The sequence below is a fragment of the Henckelia pumila genome, chromosome 4, assembly GCF_033568475.1.
Source record: "Henckelia pumila isolate YLH828 chromosome 4, ASM3356847v2, whole genome shotgun sequence".
Taxonomy (NCBI): domain Eukaryota; kingdom Viridiplantae; phylum Streptophyta; class Magnoliopsida; order Lamiales; family Gesneriaceae; genus Henckelia; species Henckelia pumila.
The window spans coordinates 14,132,381-14,147,998 of NC_133123.1; the positions used below are offsets into that span (position 1 = coordinate 14,132,381).

General features: G+C 35.2%; 3 protein-coding genes across 4 annotated transcripts; all 3 read right to left on the reverse strand.

Moving 5' to 3' along the window:
- Window positions 1-883: 883 nt before the first annotated feature.
- On the reverse strand, window positions 884-6,056 carry LOC140865112 (cation/calcium exchanger 5). The gene is made up of 2 exons (XM_073269624.1): window positions 5,104-6,056; window positions 884-2,489 (listed from the first exon to the last, which is right to left on the reverse strand). Exons 1-2 carry the CDS (start codon window positions 5,989-5,991, stop codon window positions 1,725-1,727), a joined length of 1,653 nt encoding a protein of 550 aa, XP_073125725.1. The 5' UTR covers window positions 5,992-6,056; the 3' UTR covers window positions 884-1,724.
- Window positions 6,057-7,545: 1,489 nt separating this feature from the next.
- Window positions 7,546-11,687, reverse strand: LOC140864879 (signal peptidase complex subunit 3B). Of its 2 annotated transcripts, XR_012144390.1 has the most exons (8): window positions 11,553-11,687; window positions 11,278-11,411; window positions 11,128-11,175; window positions 10,185-10,247; window positions 8,924-8,977; window positions 7,995-8,081; window positions 7,700-7,913; window positions 7,546-7,654 (listed from the first exon to the last, which is right to left on the reverse strand). XR_012144390.1 is itself a non-coding variant. In XM_073269276.1 (7 exons), exons 2-7 carry the CDS (start codon window positions 11,401-11,403, stop codon window positions 7,788-7,790), a joined length of 504 nt encoding a protein of 167 aa, XP_073125377.1. In that variant the 5' UTR covers window positions 11,404-11,411; window positions 11,553-11,687; the 3' UTR covers window positions 7,546-7,787. The 2 variants fall into 2 exon arrangements, 1 of the variants encoding a protein (XP_073125377.1); XM_073269276.1 differs by having other exon boundaries at window positions 7,546-7,913.
- Window positions 11,688-13,361: 1,674 nt separating this feature from the next.
- Window positions 13,362-15,231, reverse strand: LOC140864249 (uncharacterized). The gene is made up of 3 exons (XM_073268300.1): window positions 15,032-15,231; window positions 14,849-14,924; window positions 13,362-14,700 (listed from the first exon to the last, which is right to left on the reverse strand). Exons 1-3 carry the CDS (start codon window positions 15,059-15,061, stop codon window positions 13,553-13,555), a joined length of 1,254 nt encoding a protein of 417 aa, XP_073124401.1. The 5' UTR covers window positions 15,062-15,231; the 3' UTR covers window positions 13,362-13,552.
- Window positions 15,232-15,618: the final 387 nt, after the last annotated feature.

A 15,618-nucleotide genomic window follows, 5' to 3' on the forward strand; every position in this document is an offset into this window, starting at 1 on the left:
AATGCTTTCAAATTATCCATTTATGTTACATTTTTGTTGGGTTTTATATTTTTAATTTGGACTTGTCTATGATTATTAAAAAGTATGGATAAACTTCTACAATTTTATAATATTAAAATTTATAATTAAATGATTTTTATCGCTCATTATATAATCATGTACTAAGATTTCATATACATATATAATTATTTTATTTTTTAAAAAAAGGATTATTTAATTATTCGAAATAGAAATAGATATTATCAATTAAATTAATTTTTTTATAAATAAATTAGTTTTTATTTTTCTCTAAATTTTACTATTTCAACAATGGATATATTATTATTTTCATTAATATTATTTTATATTAAGATGGAATTTATTTTAAAAAGTATATTTATGTTATGAAAATTATATAAAAAAAAATTTAAAAATTATATTCAAATTTTCATTAACGAAAATTTTCACATAAAATTTAGCTCCCCAGTGATGAAATCTTGGTTCTACAATAATTAATTCCAACTAGTTACGAGCACTCTTATTTAATGAAAAAAAATCAACCCGTAAACTTCTTAGTTTTAGCATAATATACCAATCATTTTCTTTATTATTAACTGATATAACTCCAACAGTATGTACTATAAATTTCATAAGAATAGAATGAAAATAACACATGTAGAAATGTATGTTTGTACATGATAAAGAACCAACTCCATTAATTTATTAATAATTATAGTTAGCGGTGATATCGTAATTCTAACTTTTGTTAATTGTGGGATACACGTGAATTTCTATTGATGTGTCATGTAAATTATTCATATAATCCAACAAAAGCAAGTTATAAACATGATTTGTTTGGTAGAATATCACTATTATATTTTGTAGACCCGATTCCAAATTCCCATAAAAAATGATTGGAGCAAAAGGTTTGACAATTAGCCCCTCGCTTTTCTTTGACTGCTCAAAAGCGAGAAATTCATACACGACGAGTTGGGATAACGTGTAGGGAAATGAACACTTAAAATTAGCTGTAATTACACTAAGATACAAAGGTAGTGTTTAGAAAAGCTTTTAAGAAGTATTTCTTAGCCTTTCGTTAACAAAATTTCACAAAATTTCAAAATTTTGTTAATGAAAAGCTGAAAAATGCTTCTTAGAAGCTCTCCCAAACACTACCTAAATTCCCAATTCCATAACTTTACAGTAATGGGTGTTGAAAAGAGAGTTCCTGCTCCTCCCAAGGTCCCAAATAAACGATCACTCAATGGGTTTTGAGCATAAAGATTACACCCACCTGTATAAAAAGCCGGGCCTAAGTTTCGTTAATATGTCCAAGAAATTATTCCACCGAAAATAATCACTTATAGATCCAAGAATAGTAAGATGTACTAAATGTCATGTCCACCTCAAATACCTTGGCCGAAAAATCCTGACAATTATGATGATTCAGACAAAGATTCGACATTTTTGAACCACAAAACACTAGGTTTTCAATTGGGTTGTGGGCGTAGCCAACTGCCAACCCTCTACTAAAGATAAAGCAAAAAGGAATAGTAGAAAGAGAGCTCCAGTTGTTATTCAGGGCTATGCAATTTTTTCATATTGGTTTCAGAAGAGCAAGAGCAGCATATGGCGGAATGTAATGGCTAAATCATTTCAGAAATTCACCGTACAACGTGGATTTTTTTTTTCCTTTTTTTTTTTTTTTGCTGCAGCAGCTATTCATTCCCTTTCCTTAAAAAAAATCAAAAAGAGAATGTTGCAATTACCAGACTCACAACCATGAAAACAATGTAAAGGCCAACAAGGCAGAAACCCCAGAATCTAGGCACTCGAAATCTGCTCCAAGTTACGACTAACAAAGATCCCATCAAGCTCAAGATCAAGAAAACAAATGCAACTACAATACTCGTGTGGAAATGAAGCTCATAAGCCTCGGGAAATACACTGGCAGTCTGTATCACTAAACCGGTACCGAGTCCAAAAAGCATATTAAACATCGGCCCAGCAAAGCATCCAGCCATAGCCATAGCCGGCTGCCCAGCTTTAGCTACCGCCACATCAGCAACAAGATCACCTATGGAATTTCCCCAGGCAAGAACTGTCAATCCAAGAAGCGAAGCAGGCAAGTTCAAAAGTACACCAAGAGCCTCCAGGCAGTTGAGCAATTCACCTGCCGTGGTGGAAATCCAAAACACGCTCATAATAAAAGCAACCACCACTGACAGCATTTGCTGGGATTTTGGAGCTTCTTTTTCGACTATGTGATGAAGAATAGCTAAAGAGAAGCTTCCACAAAAGACCACGAACCAAAGAGGAAGATGAGTGTTTGGAAGAAGAAAGATGATCGGGTGGTCTAAAGGCATAAATGATTTGCAAGAGTATAAAACCGCAAGTGGGCAAAGAGCAATGTTGGCAGATTGATAAAATCTGCTCCATTCAGCCGGTGAAGTCTGAGGGATGGTGAGTTTTAGAAGTATTGAGACAGGAATTTCCCATGCTAGTGACATCTGACAAAACAAAGAATATTTAATCAAACTAAAATGGTCGAGATACATTGATACGGGGTTTAATTATGATTAAAACAACAGATTTAGAAATAATATGACATAGATTGATCTAGCATCAGGGAGTGTGTGAAGTTAGATGATAAGATTAATCACACTTCTTGATAAAGGAGTTAGCTTATCATATCAAGGGATTTTACTCAATTTATTTGATGCAAGGCTTTATGTTTATCAATCGCCTATCGTCCAATAAAAAAGTAAAATAAAATATTCCGACAAAGTATTCCCTTCTTCAGGTAATAGTAAGTCTATAATAATGCAGTGGCATAAAAAGGAAATGATTTTAACTTGGCTCATTCCTTATTCTTCCAAAACAAATCATTTTCAGCCTCCTGGTTAAGAATTGAAACTCTTCTGCAGCTCATAAAAGCTAGCTTTGAAACTTGCCCAACTGTTTCAGCCATTGATAATCAAGATTTTAGGTTTTTGCACTAAAGAAATTTCCAAAGGCCAATCTTTTTTTATTTTATGAAACAAATTACAAACACCTCAACAGTTCTAGAATGGTCTATTCAACCCTCCCTTTTGAACTATTTGCTTATTATGCAGAATCCTAACGAACATTTTTCGGTGTATGGGAAGCAATTGCCCTACTATCCTATATGGCTGCTTATGTCATATAACAATTAAAACGTAATGCTTCATACCTTGTGGGATTTAAACTTTCGAGTTACACCATTGCTAAGTACTATAATTTTTTATGGTGCAACACATGATTCAATAATTGTAATCCAAGCCAAGGTCGTGAGGTCAAGTCCCATGAGTTGAACGGGGGCGGTTGTTGAGAACTGCTTAAATGGCATAACAGCCGAAATGTATCATTTGACTAAAATATATAGTTTTTTGGTACAATAGCATGCTCCATTTGACAAAAGTCTCAGCAACAGAGACAAATGCAGTAGATATTCCCTATTGCGCATTGCCTCTATTTTCAGAACAAGACAAATGTAATAGCTACTACAGCAGAGATAGAAACTGATTCCTCATCCTGCTTTTGTTAAATAGAAAAAATTAGAGATCCAAAAGGATCAACGCCAGCCTATCCTCACACTTCCAAAAAATTTTAAAATCATCCAACCTCCAGCAATCCCTCAAATAATAACAGAAGTGGACAAAAGGGAGATGATTAAAATTTCCAGCACTTCAATACCATTTATCATAAGCACATCTTCTCCAAAATATCGGTAGCACTTGGTCAGGATTTCAACTCAATTAAACCCAAAAAAAAAATTATAATTGTTTTGTAGTGATTTCCAAGATCATTTCAAGATAGTAACTGCATATGAATTTCAAAAGGTGTATAGTACTAAAACATATCTAGTGTTGTGATTATAAGGTATATGTCAAATGGTATGGCAATTCATCGTAAGGTAATGGTAAAGTTTAACAGAAAAAGTTTTTCAAAATATATGTCAAGTAGCCCGAACAACTTTATGAATTGATAGGATAAAAATAACATATGCACAAAAGAAATCCTTAATTTAGATCAACTAATAGATACAAAAGGCCTCAGAATGGCAATCCCATCACACTGTCAGTTCACACCTACACATGGACAACTGATTACAGGACAAAACTAAGTTTAAGGTATGGCGTAAATGTCAAGGCTTTCATATAATCAACAATAGTACGTTCAGGACAAGAAACCACCAAGATAATACTACAAGCTGACATCTTCCAATTGGCACTCCCATACTCAAATAATTAATAACATTCTACTTAGAGTCTTAGAGTGTGATTTTTTTTTGGGCTGAGATATAGACCACTCAGATCAAGTATACGCAACCATCTCTTCCAATTGCAAAACAAAAAAAAGTCTGGACAACATGAAACTCTCTCTGCTTCCCCAAGCTATGGAGAATTAAATCTTTTATAATCCTAAGTGAAGATTTTTTACAACTATTAAGGTTAATCTGGCCCCAAAAATTATTCCTCTGGAATAGCAATGGCAAGGTATACATTCTGACTGTGTTACGATATCACCAAGTAAAATTTCTCTGTGCATATTTTTAAGCTACATGCATGCAATAAATGAACTACAAGATCGCCAAAAATATGTCTATCCAAATAGTCAATTATATTATTATGCATAACTTTTAATGGAAAGCAGCACAAGTTAGACTACTAAGGAGATGCTGGCCTTTCAGTAAATTTCTTGAACTTTGAAATTATCATCAAGAAGATAAGATTAATCATTCTTCTAAGTTATGATATAATCGGGCATTAAATTTTTATGATGAGAAAAAGACGCAAGTATTCTAATCTTGCTCATACTTTTCACTTTCAAGATACTGAAGCAGTAACTGACCTGGCAGTGCATTACCGTGACTTGCGTGCGAAGAGGGTTAATGCAAAATTCACATGAATCTATCAATTAGTGCATATAACTTTACAGCACTGATAAGTGAACATAAATTTTTTAAGAAATGAACGAAAGATCATAGGTTTCTAGGCCTACATTTTGAGCTTTAAGCATCTCTGACATGCAGCAATTAAATACTAAAAATTACTAACTTTTTACTATTGGAACAAATTTTGATCCATTGAAGAAACATACCTTTGCAAAGACTTTCAAGAAGCCAAACCTTGGCTCCCCTCTAACCTGTAATCTGCTTGTAACTTCACCACTTTCACAATCTAATTCCTCCAACACTCGGCCCGCTGTCTCTCCACTAGAGACCAACTGCACCTCCTCAACACTGGAGATATTCATCTTCTTCCCACTATCATAACCCAAATCCATGGAAAACACAATCCCAACAAAGAAAAGGTAGAATCCAACAAAACCAACCGCTTGCCACAAAAATATCTCAGCGCTCAAGTACACGTAAAACAGGAATAACGCAGCAGTCAAGTAAAATAAGACATCCCTGATGAAAGGTGCCGGATCAACGGCAAAGGGTGCAGCGTAGATAGCGACGAAACCAACCACTAAAGCAGAGACAAAAGTCCCCGCGGAAAGAATAGCACCAAACCCAGTTCTGGGTTGTCCCCCCCTAACAGCAGCCACGGATGCAAACACATCAGGAGCCCCATTGCCGAGAGCTAAAAGCGTGACGGCGCCCATCGAAGGGGAGAGCTTCAGATGCTTGGCCAGCCTGGTGACAACGACGGAGAAGTAATCTTGGGCCGTTCTGACCAGGATGTAGAACTGAATAAAAAGAACGAAAACGAGGAAAGGGACGGAGACAAATGGGTTGCTAGCAAAGAGGCAGAAATGGAAGGAGGAATAGTTGATGAGGCCATCGGAGGCCGTGAGATTGGAAGGCGAGCAGAATGAGGAAGCATTTACGACGGCGGAGAGGGACCTGCGGTGGGCTGGAAACGACGGTGAGGGGTGAAGAGAAGGATCTGGGCGGGGGAGAAGGAGGAAGAAAAGGAGGGAAGTGAAGAGGATCAGTGAGATTGCGGCGCTATTGAAGACATCGCTGGTGCAGAAGGCCATGCCATTCGCAGATCACGCCATTTCCGAGGATTACTTGTTTCTTGCCTATACGCGGTTTGGAAGCATTTTACATTAATAAAAGCTGTTAAATTAAATTCATATGTTTCTTGGGATTTTATAATTATTCGCAATTCGAATAATTAAAAAAAAAAAGAATTATAGGAATCATTTCATAATATCAAGACTCAAGAGCGTGTTAGTCCGACATTATTAAGTGAGCATAAAAAATAGGGGCTGCGAGTTCCCACTTAAAAAAAAGGTAACCTTTTTTAGCCAAAAAGAAAATCCAGTTTGATCATTCCAAGCAATAAAATTAGCATAAGTGAATCAAATACTTTCAATCTATGTGCTGCAGAGTCATCTTGACGACGAATGTGTTGAATTTCATCGAACACATTATCCAGAATTAAGACTTTAGAGCATATACAAATACGATGACTTTTAGAACATATACAATGGGTAGGAAGTTCATGCGATGAAGTGAACTTTCTCGCCTGTTTCAAAGGAGCGAGAATATCGCACGACGGATGCCCTCGTGCAATGTTGCAGGCAGTCCCTGTGCGGATTCTTTCTACGTGGTGAAGCTCATCCTGCCACTTTTTTTTAAAATTTTTGTTAAAAGTTAATCAGATCCAAGCTAGATTAATCTAACCGTTTTAATTTATTAAATAAAATTTAAAAATAAATTTAATAATAAAACATTTTCTTTATGAAATTGAGGATACTAAGATTGCTATAGCAAGGACCATTATGCAAAAGTTGAGGTACATATGGCAAAGAAGTACGAAATATAGACGATGAATAAGGAAATGAAACAAGCAATGAAATAGACAAAGCTGGAGAGAGAGCAAGAAAATTGAATCATGGAGAAAAATATTAACGATCCTAACATGAATGATGTGCGATGTGACTATTTTATGAAAATACAACGAGCAATTCTTCGTAAAAGATTGGACATAATTTTATTTAGTTGTAAGTAATTTGCTTTAATTATTTGTAATTTTTTAACCTCTTATTTTTGTGTATTTCTTAATTTTATGTAATATTTAAATTTTAATTATATGTAATTTTAATTTCTTTTAATTATAAAATTTATTTTGTGTTTAAATAAAAATATGGATTTAATGAAATAAAAAATTAATATTTCAACATCATCTCTACGATACCATCTCACACTCGCACCTCGCAGAACCATGAGATAAAATTATCATCGCTAACATCAACATGCAATAAATTATTAACAACATCATCACATTTACATCCTCACACCATTAAGCATGCGCTTAAGTTGGCCAATCAACAAGCCAAGCCTTCTACACCCAAGAACTCGGTTAGTGCAGTCACGGCTTGGATTGCACCCCACAAGTTAGGAAAAAACCGATAATGATAATATCACGTTCTTTTTCCCCGATTTCTAACAGCTTTACTGTTTAATTTTTATGAAAAGAATCTAAATTTATCTGAAGAATACATCCCCAACCCTCCCATCCAAGATCATAGATTCGCCCATGATCATATCAGTCATAATAACAACATTAAACACAGTTTTCAGACTTCAGGTAGAGGCCAGTTCTTCGAATTTACGGTAAAATGCCGAGCCTAAACATCACAAGTTCTTCGGATTTAGGGTAGAATGCCGAGTCTAAACTCAAATTCTATAAATCTTCATGGTTAAAACAATATTTTCAAGAGTCACAAATAAAATCACCTCTCAGATTCCTGATTTTGTTACTCCCAAGCATGTATCTTTAACTCTCGTAACACTAAATTACAGAAAATGCCACAAGATGGTTATTTTATCTATACGCCTCAGGTAAGCGGTAGCCAGTCATCACTATTTTGTCGGCAAACATCTTTCCGGTCTTTGGCATGACATGCCAATGCAATGTTAAGTTGAACTCTTTGCCGCGTAGGTTTCTCCCCTAGGCGACAAAAGAAGATACATCAAAGACCGAATCAAAAGATTAGGTATGAATACGTAAAACACTACATATAATACTCACTTGGTCAATAAAACGATATTTGTTTGTTGTGTGAATCTTAAACTTTGCATGTTCTTTGGAAGGTATAATGCCATCCCACAAGGACACCTACAAAATTGAATTCCAGTCATTTAGAGAATTGTAACATACACGATATTTTATGCTACTCAAGAGCTCTCCTGATAGTGTTTTACAATGAAACAAACATTGTCTAGCAAATACTTTGGACATCAATTTTCTTTCTTTCTATCCAATCAATGGAGATATATGATATTGACTAGAATAAAATATTAGAAGGGTATGAGGGGTCCACAGGCAAACAGATATATAATTTCAGTAGTCCAGAATGCCATCCAATTAACAAATCAATTCATACATCATCTTTTCCTTTTTGTTTCCTTCATTTATTTCACTTTTGCAATCTCTCTGGTGTCAAATCAATTCATACATCTCTATCTTTTTGGTTTCCTAAATTTAATTCGTTTTTTCAATCTTTCAAATGAGATAGATCAGTAAAGATATCTCCCCACTATTTGCTGATGACAAACTGAAAAAAAGGTCGAAACCCATTCACCGAAGTCTAAGAGTTCCCAAGCATCAAATTGTTTATCGATAAAGTACACCTAGAAACAATTTTAACAAATCCAAGGACTAGTCATCAGATGACATCTATTCTTGCTTCGGTGATGCTTTCATTCTCAAAATTCTAAATAGACTATAATACGAACCACCTCATCACAAGGCCATAACAGAACAATAGCATAGAGATATCTGCAGAGTATGTCTCAAGTGCAAGAAATACTCTGGTGACAAGAAAACATTTCAATTAGGCCACTAATTTGTAGTGTGATCAAACCATGAGCAGATTATGTACAGTAGATTCGAGAGATAGAAATATACAACAAAATGAATTCGATAAGTATAAAAAAAACTCAAGAACTGGTACACACCTGATTCAACGAATTCTTTGGTGTTTCATATTCAGCAGCTAAAAATACAAAGACCTGAAAATTCCAGAAGGACTGTTGTCACGTTACATGAACTTAAATGCCAATAAGAGCTCATAAGTTAAGCCACTCCAAAATTTTAGCATCTGAAGGTTGACATTAGTTCATTCCTTTTTTATAAACTTCTACGTGAGATATTTTACACATGATATAGTTAAAAATTGCATGTGGTGACATAAAAAGTCAAAATTTGCTGAAGAAAGTAAAAGAAGAGAACACTAATACAGTAATACTTACCAAAAACAAGTACAGATACAAGAAAGCATAGAAGAAGAGAAAACACATCAAGCCCTGAGAACTATGATATTATGAAGGCTAACAGAAGGCAAGAGAAGTTACCATTGATATGCATAAAATGGAGAACTTAATTTAATTTTTATAAAGCTCAAACAAATTAGTAAGGACTAAGGATGGGTCTGGGAATTCGTTCACGTTAACAGTGGCGGAGCCAGGATTTCTGGTCTACCCGAGCTAAAACTTTAAGCTCCCGAATCTTTTAATATTTTTAATTGAGCTAACCGGGCTAATACCAAATTAATCCAAAATTTTTCAAAATTTATATATACAAAAAATTGTAGCCTGGGTGGCCATAAGTGTGGCTCCGCCCTTATACGTTAAGGGAAGGCATGGGATGAAACTTTTTTAAGTTTAAAAAATATTAGATCTCTTGAGTTTAGCTAAAAACGAAAATGAAAATGAGATCTAGGTAGATACACACTTTGTTTCAGGTATTTGAGTAGGAGCTGGGACAGATGGGCAGATCACACCCATAAGCCTGTCCTTGCACACTATGTAACTACCTAAAACAGGAGCCCTGGAATAAGCATGAAAGAGAGATGCAAAGCATAACCTTCCCGTATTTTAATGGTATAGCCTGCAGTCAATAATTTATTGAGCAAACCACGTGGCATGTTTCATTGCATGTGTATTATATCCAGCGACCAGCCAACAACTGAACTATGCCCATAAAAGCTGTAGATGGATAGGCAATGATGATGTTCCACTAGTTGAACTTCATCTAGTTACTGAACCAATCTTTGTGACTATAATAAAAGCCAAACCCATGAAATCATGGATTTATTTACAGAAAGCAAGTAGCCCTCTCTATCCATATTGGGTATCACCAATAGTATCAAGAGAACATACTATAGGTAGTCAAAGTTAAAATTAACAAAATATTTCACATACTAAGTAACTGACAAACCTGCTTTGTATTCCATGTAAATAATGACTGCAAGTTAGCAGATATATTCAATGTCAGGCTGACCTGCATGATACAAACATACTAATTAGCGAACCAGGTATGTCATGTTTCCCCGATTGTTTCTCAAAATTGGAATACAAGAAATTGACCACAATTTTGCACATTGATAACTGCTAAACCTAAGTTATTTTCTGTGCAAGCACACATTAGCTTAGGATAATCTCTATTCATTAGTCAAAATGCGGAGCTGGTACTCCAAATTTGGTTTGAAAAAAGGAAAGAAAAATATGCAAGAGATTTGGGATGAAAGAAAACCAGATTCCAGATCAAGCTGTTGCTTCCTTTTTAACTTTTCATTGGTAGAGGTAGTGACCGGTGAGTGAGGAAATGTAAAATCCTTGAGATTTATTATCACCTTAAACTTAACCAAACCGAAGGACACATAATCATGAAAACCTCCGAATGTAACTATGATAAAGATCATAAACTATGCATGACCCATAAATAGGATTAAATGGCAACCTGAGCCTTTAAACTCAAGAAAAGCATTTCAACAGTGTCAAACTTTGATAGAAAGTTAAATGTTATAAAAAAAGTAAACACAAAAAATAGTCCATAGTGCAGAAACTTTGACTTGTACAAAGCTGAAATTTTGACCGGGAAAGGAAGATCGAGACAATGAAAATGTATGTGGGCAATCCGAATCGAGTAAATGCATAGTCGGCAAAACAACTGAATTTTGAATGCAAGATATACCAACGTAGCAACCAAAATGTACAAAAATCACAGGGACATACAAACAGTTTATGACGAAACGAAGTTAAGGAGAAATTAACGTAGTTCACGTGCTAATATACAAGCGGAACTCTCTGCGCAATAACAGTCCCATAATCTCGGATACATAAAATAAATTAATGAACACCGTCCCAATAGGTTGATTTACCTCATCATCTCCATCGGGTTTCTTCTGGAACCAATTAATATTCAGAACCTAAAACTCACAGGGAAAAAAAAAAGAAACCCAAATGAACAACATCATAAAAAAAGGGAAGAATTAACAATTAAACATATTTGCGCATCCAATTATATATACCTGAACTTCAGAGGTAGGAGACAGCGAATTAAAATTGTCAGATACAGAGGCCATGGCGCACATCAAGGCGAGAATGGTGATGGCGAAGGTTAGCAGAGCATTAGCTCTGTACCCAAAGGAGTGCATTTTTGTCCCTGATTAAGTACACATAATCGGGGGGGGGGGGGGGGGGGGAAAGGTAAATCCAGAGTTGAATCAAATTGAAAGGAATCGCAAATCGTTAAATTCTTGAAATCGCTCAGCATTTGTTCAGAAGCAACAATGAATCTTTGTACCTTGTGAATCGTAGGTGCTGGCGGAGACTGAAACCGATCGACGACGACTGTTGACTTGAGAAGACTCGAACGAGAGAAAACTGGTGAATATATGGGATGGGCCCAACTTTTAAGCAATCTATTGGGTCAACTATTTTTGTTATGTTGGGCTGAAATCTTTACTTTTTTTTCTTTAATTTAATTATAAGCTTAAAAAGATTTGAAATCTATAATTTAAAATCATTTCCATAAGTGAAGCGAACTAAAATTGAGATTTGAGTGTAAGTGTGTACACGTGGCAATTGGTGAGTGGGTTCAGGCATTATGGGTAGATTTCAATCTAGCATATGGGTAATACCCCAATGATAGATCTAATGTCTCATGATTTGTCACGTCAACATTATATAATTAATTACGCCTATGTGTAAAAATACGAACCGTTGGATGCATGATTTGGGTATTACCCATATACTAGGATCTCATCTACCCGCATAATGATAGTAACATTGCACTATATCTAATAGGGTAGATTTTCAACCTAGCATATGGGTAATACCTCAATGATAGATATAATGTACATCTAATAGTCCAATTTTAATTTAGTTATGTGTCCACATTTTTATGAACTTCATGTTCAAATCAATTTTGGACGATTGGATTTAACATTGGCTACTACTATCTTTCTGCTAGCATGCATACAACCAATTGGTCAAAATGATGATAAATAGTTAAACAATGCATTATCCTGCACACCAAACGATGTCATATATTACCCCAAATCTTTATCCAATAGCCAAAGAGATGGTAAATTCTTTTTCCATATAATGCAAATATGCAGAGTCGCAGACCTGCCTGAAAAATTACATGAGACACCCTCGTAACCATTATATTAAGACTAAGGCCTAAAGTACTATCCATAACGTTGCATAGAAGAACTCCATCTGAACCATGTTTGATGATTTAATCTACTAGTTTGCATGAGGATATTGTCTGATACTTTTATAAATGTCTATATTTGGATAGATGGATGTAAAACTTTTTAATCCATGACACTAAAATTTTTTTTTTATGTCACCTCAGCTTTAATATTGGGTATAAATATATATTTTAAAAATAAATAAATAAATTTTCGAAAATTGGAAGGAATTAAAGCCAACGAGAAAGCGAAGTCCTCTCTCTCAAGCTAGGTAGCCATAATCCAAATAGGGATTCTGTGCAGTTGCCGTATGGTGTGGAACAATGTTAAATTGAAATTCACAGCGCACACACGCGTTTTCTTGCCGACATAATTGTGTTGAAATTATTATTATCTAATTTCAACCAAAATTATAAAGTATTTTTATGTTCTATTTTCGTTAATTATATTGAACCCGAATTGTGGTCTTCAATATTAAATCGGGACAAAACAAAGAAGTTGAATTTCGTTATTTTTTTATTTTTTTGAGTGAAAGTTGAATTTCGTTATTACTGCAATACCTTGTATGACTCCCCTTGGTCAACTCTCACATTTTGTAATCTCAATAATTAAATCAATTTAAATAGACTAGAAGATTCAAAAGTTTAGTTCATACATCCACCCACTTGTTATTGGTGCATTTTATTTCAATTTCAATTTCAATTTCAATTTCTTTTAATATTCTAACAATTTTTGAAATTCAATTAATTCAAAAATGATTTGGAAGCAACCATCGTATCAAAACTCAAACCAAACAGCATTTATTCAAACCAAAGACGAAATATTTGATCCATAAAACGATCTCACAAAAGTTTTTATCGTTCAGAATATTGTCTCATCAATAGTTTTTTGTGTCATTAACATAGACATCGATCTCAAAACACGAGGGAAGAATGTTCATAGAACCTACTTAAAAGGAAATCAATACTTCGTTTAGTACATGTTGGATTGACAATAGCACAAATTTTCACTAAGCTACAACAACAGGTCACAAAGCTGACCATAGGAAAAAAAACATCACAAAACAAATTTAACTAAACCAAACATATCTAAAACAAGACTATTTTCACATGATACTGCAACTATCAGTGTTCTCATCACTGAAAATATGCGTAAATTTATCGTTCGGCGGTGGCGGAGGCCCGTAGTTCATCCCGGGTTGCACCGGCCGATTGAACATCATCGGATGGTACATATCGTTCCCGTTCGCCCGTTGCTGATTCATCATCATCATCTGAGCCATGTATTGCTGCTGTTGGTTGTTATAAGGATTCCCATGTCCCATGGCGAAGTGATCCGCCGCCGGCCGCCCTTGTGCCGCGCCGGGAAAATTCCCCATGTGACCCGGAAAATTCCCCATGTTCATCCCTTGCGCGGCGGCGGCGGCAGCCGGAAAATTAGCCATCGGATAGTTAGCACCCATCATGCCTACATTTCCACCATTCAACCCTTTATGATTTGCATTGACCTCCTTGAATCCTTGCTGTTTATTGTCCATTTTTGGAACCACATCAAATTTCTCACCCCCTTTCTTGCCCCAGCTATCATTGTTCTTCCCATCATTCTTACCGTTTTTCGCCCCAGGTTTACCGTCTCCGACTACAAATCCTACATTCTTACCACCTTTTTTACCACCCCCTTTATCTTGATTCCCCTTCTCTGCTTTACTCTTACCACTGTTCTTCCCATCGACATCTTTAGCACCAGTTTTACCCAACATACCCTTCAAAAAGTCGAATCCGCCGCCTTTCTTGCTTTGTTTAGCTCCATTCTTGCCCTTCAAATGGCCGCCATTTGCAACTTTATGGGACACTTGATGACCAGTAACAAATTCCTCATCAGAATCATCATCAAATTCATCGTCGAAATCATCATCATCCTCCTCATCTTCAGAAAAATTAAACTTGCCAGATTTATTATTATCTTTACCCAGAAATTTCATATCTTTCATCCCTTTTACACTCTGTTGCTGCAGAGGTATTTGCTGATGACCACTTTTCTGCTGATCTTTGCCACCCTTTTGAGATCTATTATCTTTGCCCCCATTACTCGGGTTATTGTTGAGAAAATTTGCGGGATTCTGTCTATTTTGAGCTCCCACGAGCTCAGCATGTTTGCCTGATTTCTCCAGTTTCTCTATGAGAACTGCTGGATCAACATTCCCAGAAACTAAAACTTTCCCTTGCTCCACATCTATATTAACCTTGTACACTCCTGCAGAGATATAAAAAACCAAAAAAGATTAAATCTTTGACAAATAAGTAAATAAAACAGTAGAAAAAATCACATGGGACAAAACTAAAACTCGATTTCTTGATAAACACTAGCTGAAAACCAGTGATAATCAAACCCCAAAACTTACCCTGAACCTTCTGCAGCTTCTTCTTGACCTTTTCCTTGCAGCCTTCACAGTGTATATTTACTCTAAGAACACAAGTCTGCAATCCAAAATAACAACACAAGAACTGAGTCATTAACACAAACAAAAACAAGGCAAACACCACGAGTGTGCACAAATCTTGAAAGAAAGAAACCCCTTAATTACCTGAACCTTCAGCATATCTTGCTTGTTCATTATGAATCTTTGGAGCAGAAAACAGGAAGAAAAGGGGATTACAAGAAGCTTAACAGCAAAGAAAACAAGAATCTGAGAGGTGGGTATGCATTTATATCATTGTCGCAGGGCTTTACAAGATCAGGAACCGACTCTCTCTCTCGCTTGCTTTTGCAGTCGGCTACTATCTTTTGTAGTGAACAAATAAAGGCCGACTAGGTTTAGACAGAGAAGGCGGTCGCGAGAATTTTGAATAAAATACAATCTCAATAATAATAATAATAATAATAATAATAATAATAATAATAATAATAATAATAATAATAATACTTTTAAAATATTTCAGTCTGAACACCTCTCCAGCACTTCTTGGCACTATGCAGTGAAAGTGCCATTTTTTTAATCAGTGGTTAAATACTTAAATTAGTCACTTTTTTCCAGAGTTTACAAATTTACATTTTTTTAATCAGAATTACATTTATTTATCATTAAAAAAATGTAAAGATAAATTAAATTAGTTGATGGGAATTTATTATTTTAAATGGATCGAATTCGAAGATGTTAAATAAAATTGTATG

What these genes read in the sequence shown, in the direction of transcription:
- LOC140864879 (XM_073269276.1), bottom strand. Translation starts at nt 11,403, where the DNA reads ATGCACTCCTTTGGGTACAGAGCTAATGCTCTGCTAACCTTCGCCATC. An exon ending in TTACATGGAATACAAAGCAG is followed by an intron (nt 8,978 to 10,184) that starts GTTTGTCAGTTA and finishes TGGAATTTTCAG; the next exon opens with GTCTTTGTATTTTTAGCTGC. An exon ending in AATATCGTTTTATTGACCAA is followed by an intron (nt 7,914 to 7,994) that starts GTGAGTATTATA and finishes TTTGTCGCCTAG; the next exon opens with GGGAGAAACCTACGCGGCAA.
- LOC140864249 (XM_073268300.1), bottom strand. Translation starts at nt 15,061, where the DNA reads ATGAACAAGCAAGATATGCTGAAGGTTCAG. An exon ending in AAGATATGCTGAAGGTTCAG is followed by an intron (nt 14,925 to 15,031) that starts GTAATTAAGGGG and finishes TTTGGATTGCAG; the next exon opens with ACTTGTGTTCTTAGAGTAAA. An exon ending in GAAGCTGCAGAAGGTTCAGG is followed by an intron (nt 14,701 to 14,848) that starts GTAAGTTTTGGG and finishes ATATCTCTGCAG; the next exon opens with GAGTGTACAAGGTTAATATA.
- LOC140865112 (XM_073269624.1), bottom strand. Translation starts at nt 5,991, where the DNA reads ATGGCCTTCTGCACCAGCGATGTCTTCAATAGCGCCGCAATCTCACTG. An exon ending in TCTTGAAAGTCTTTGCAAAG is followed by an intron (nt 2,490 to 5,103) that starts GTATGTTTCTTC and finishes TTGTTTTGTCAG; the next exon opens with ATGTCACTAGCATGGGAAAT.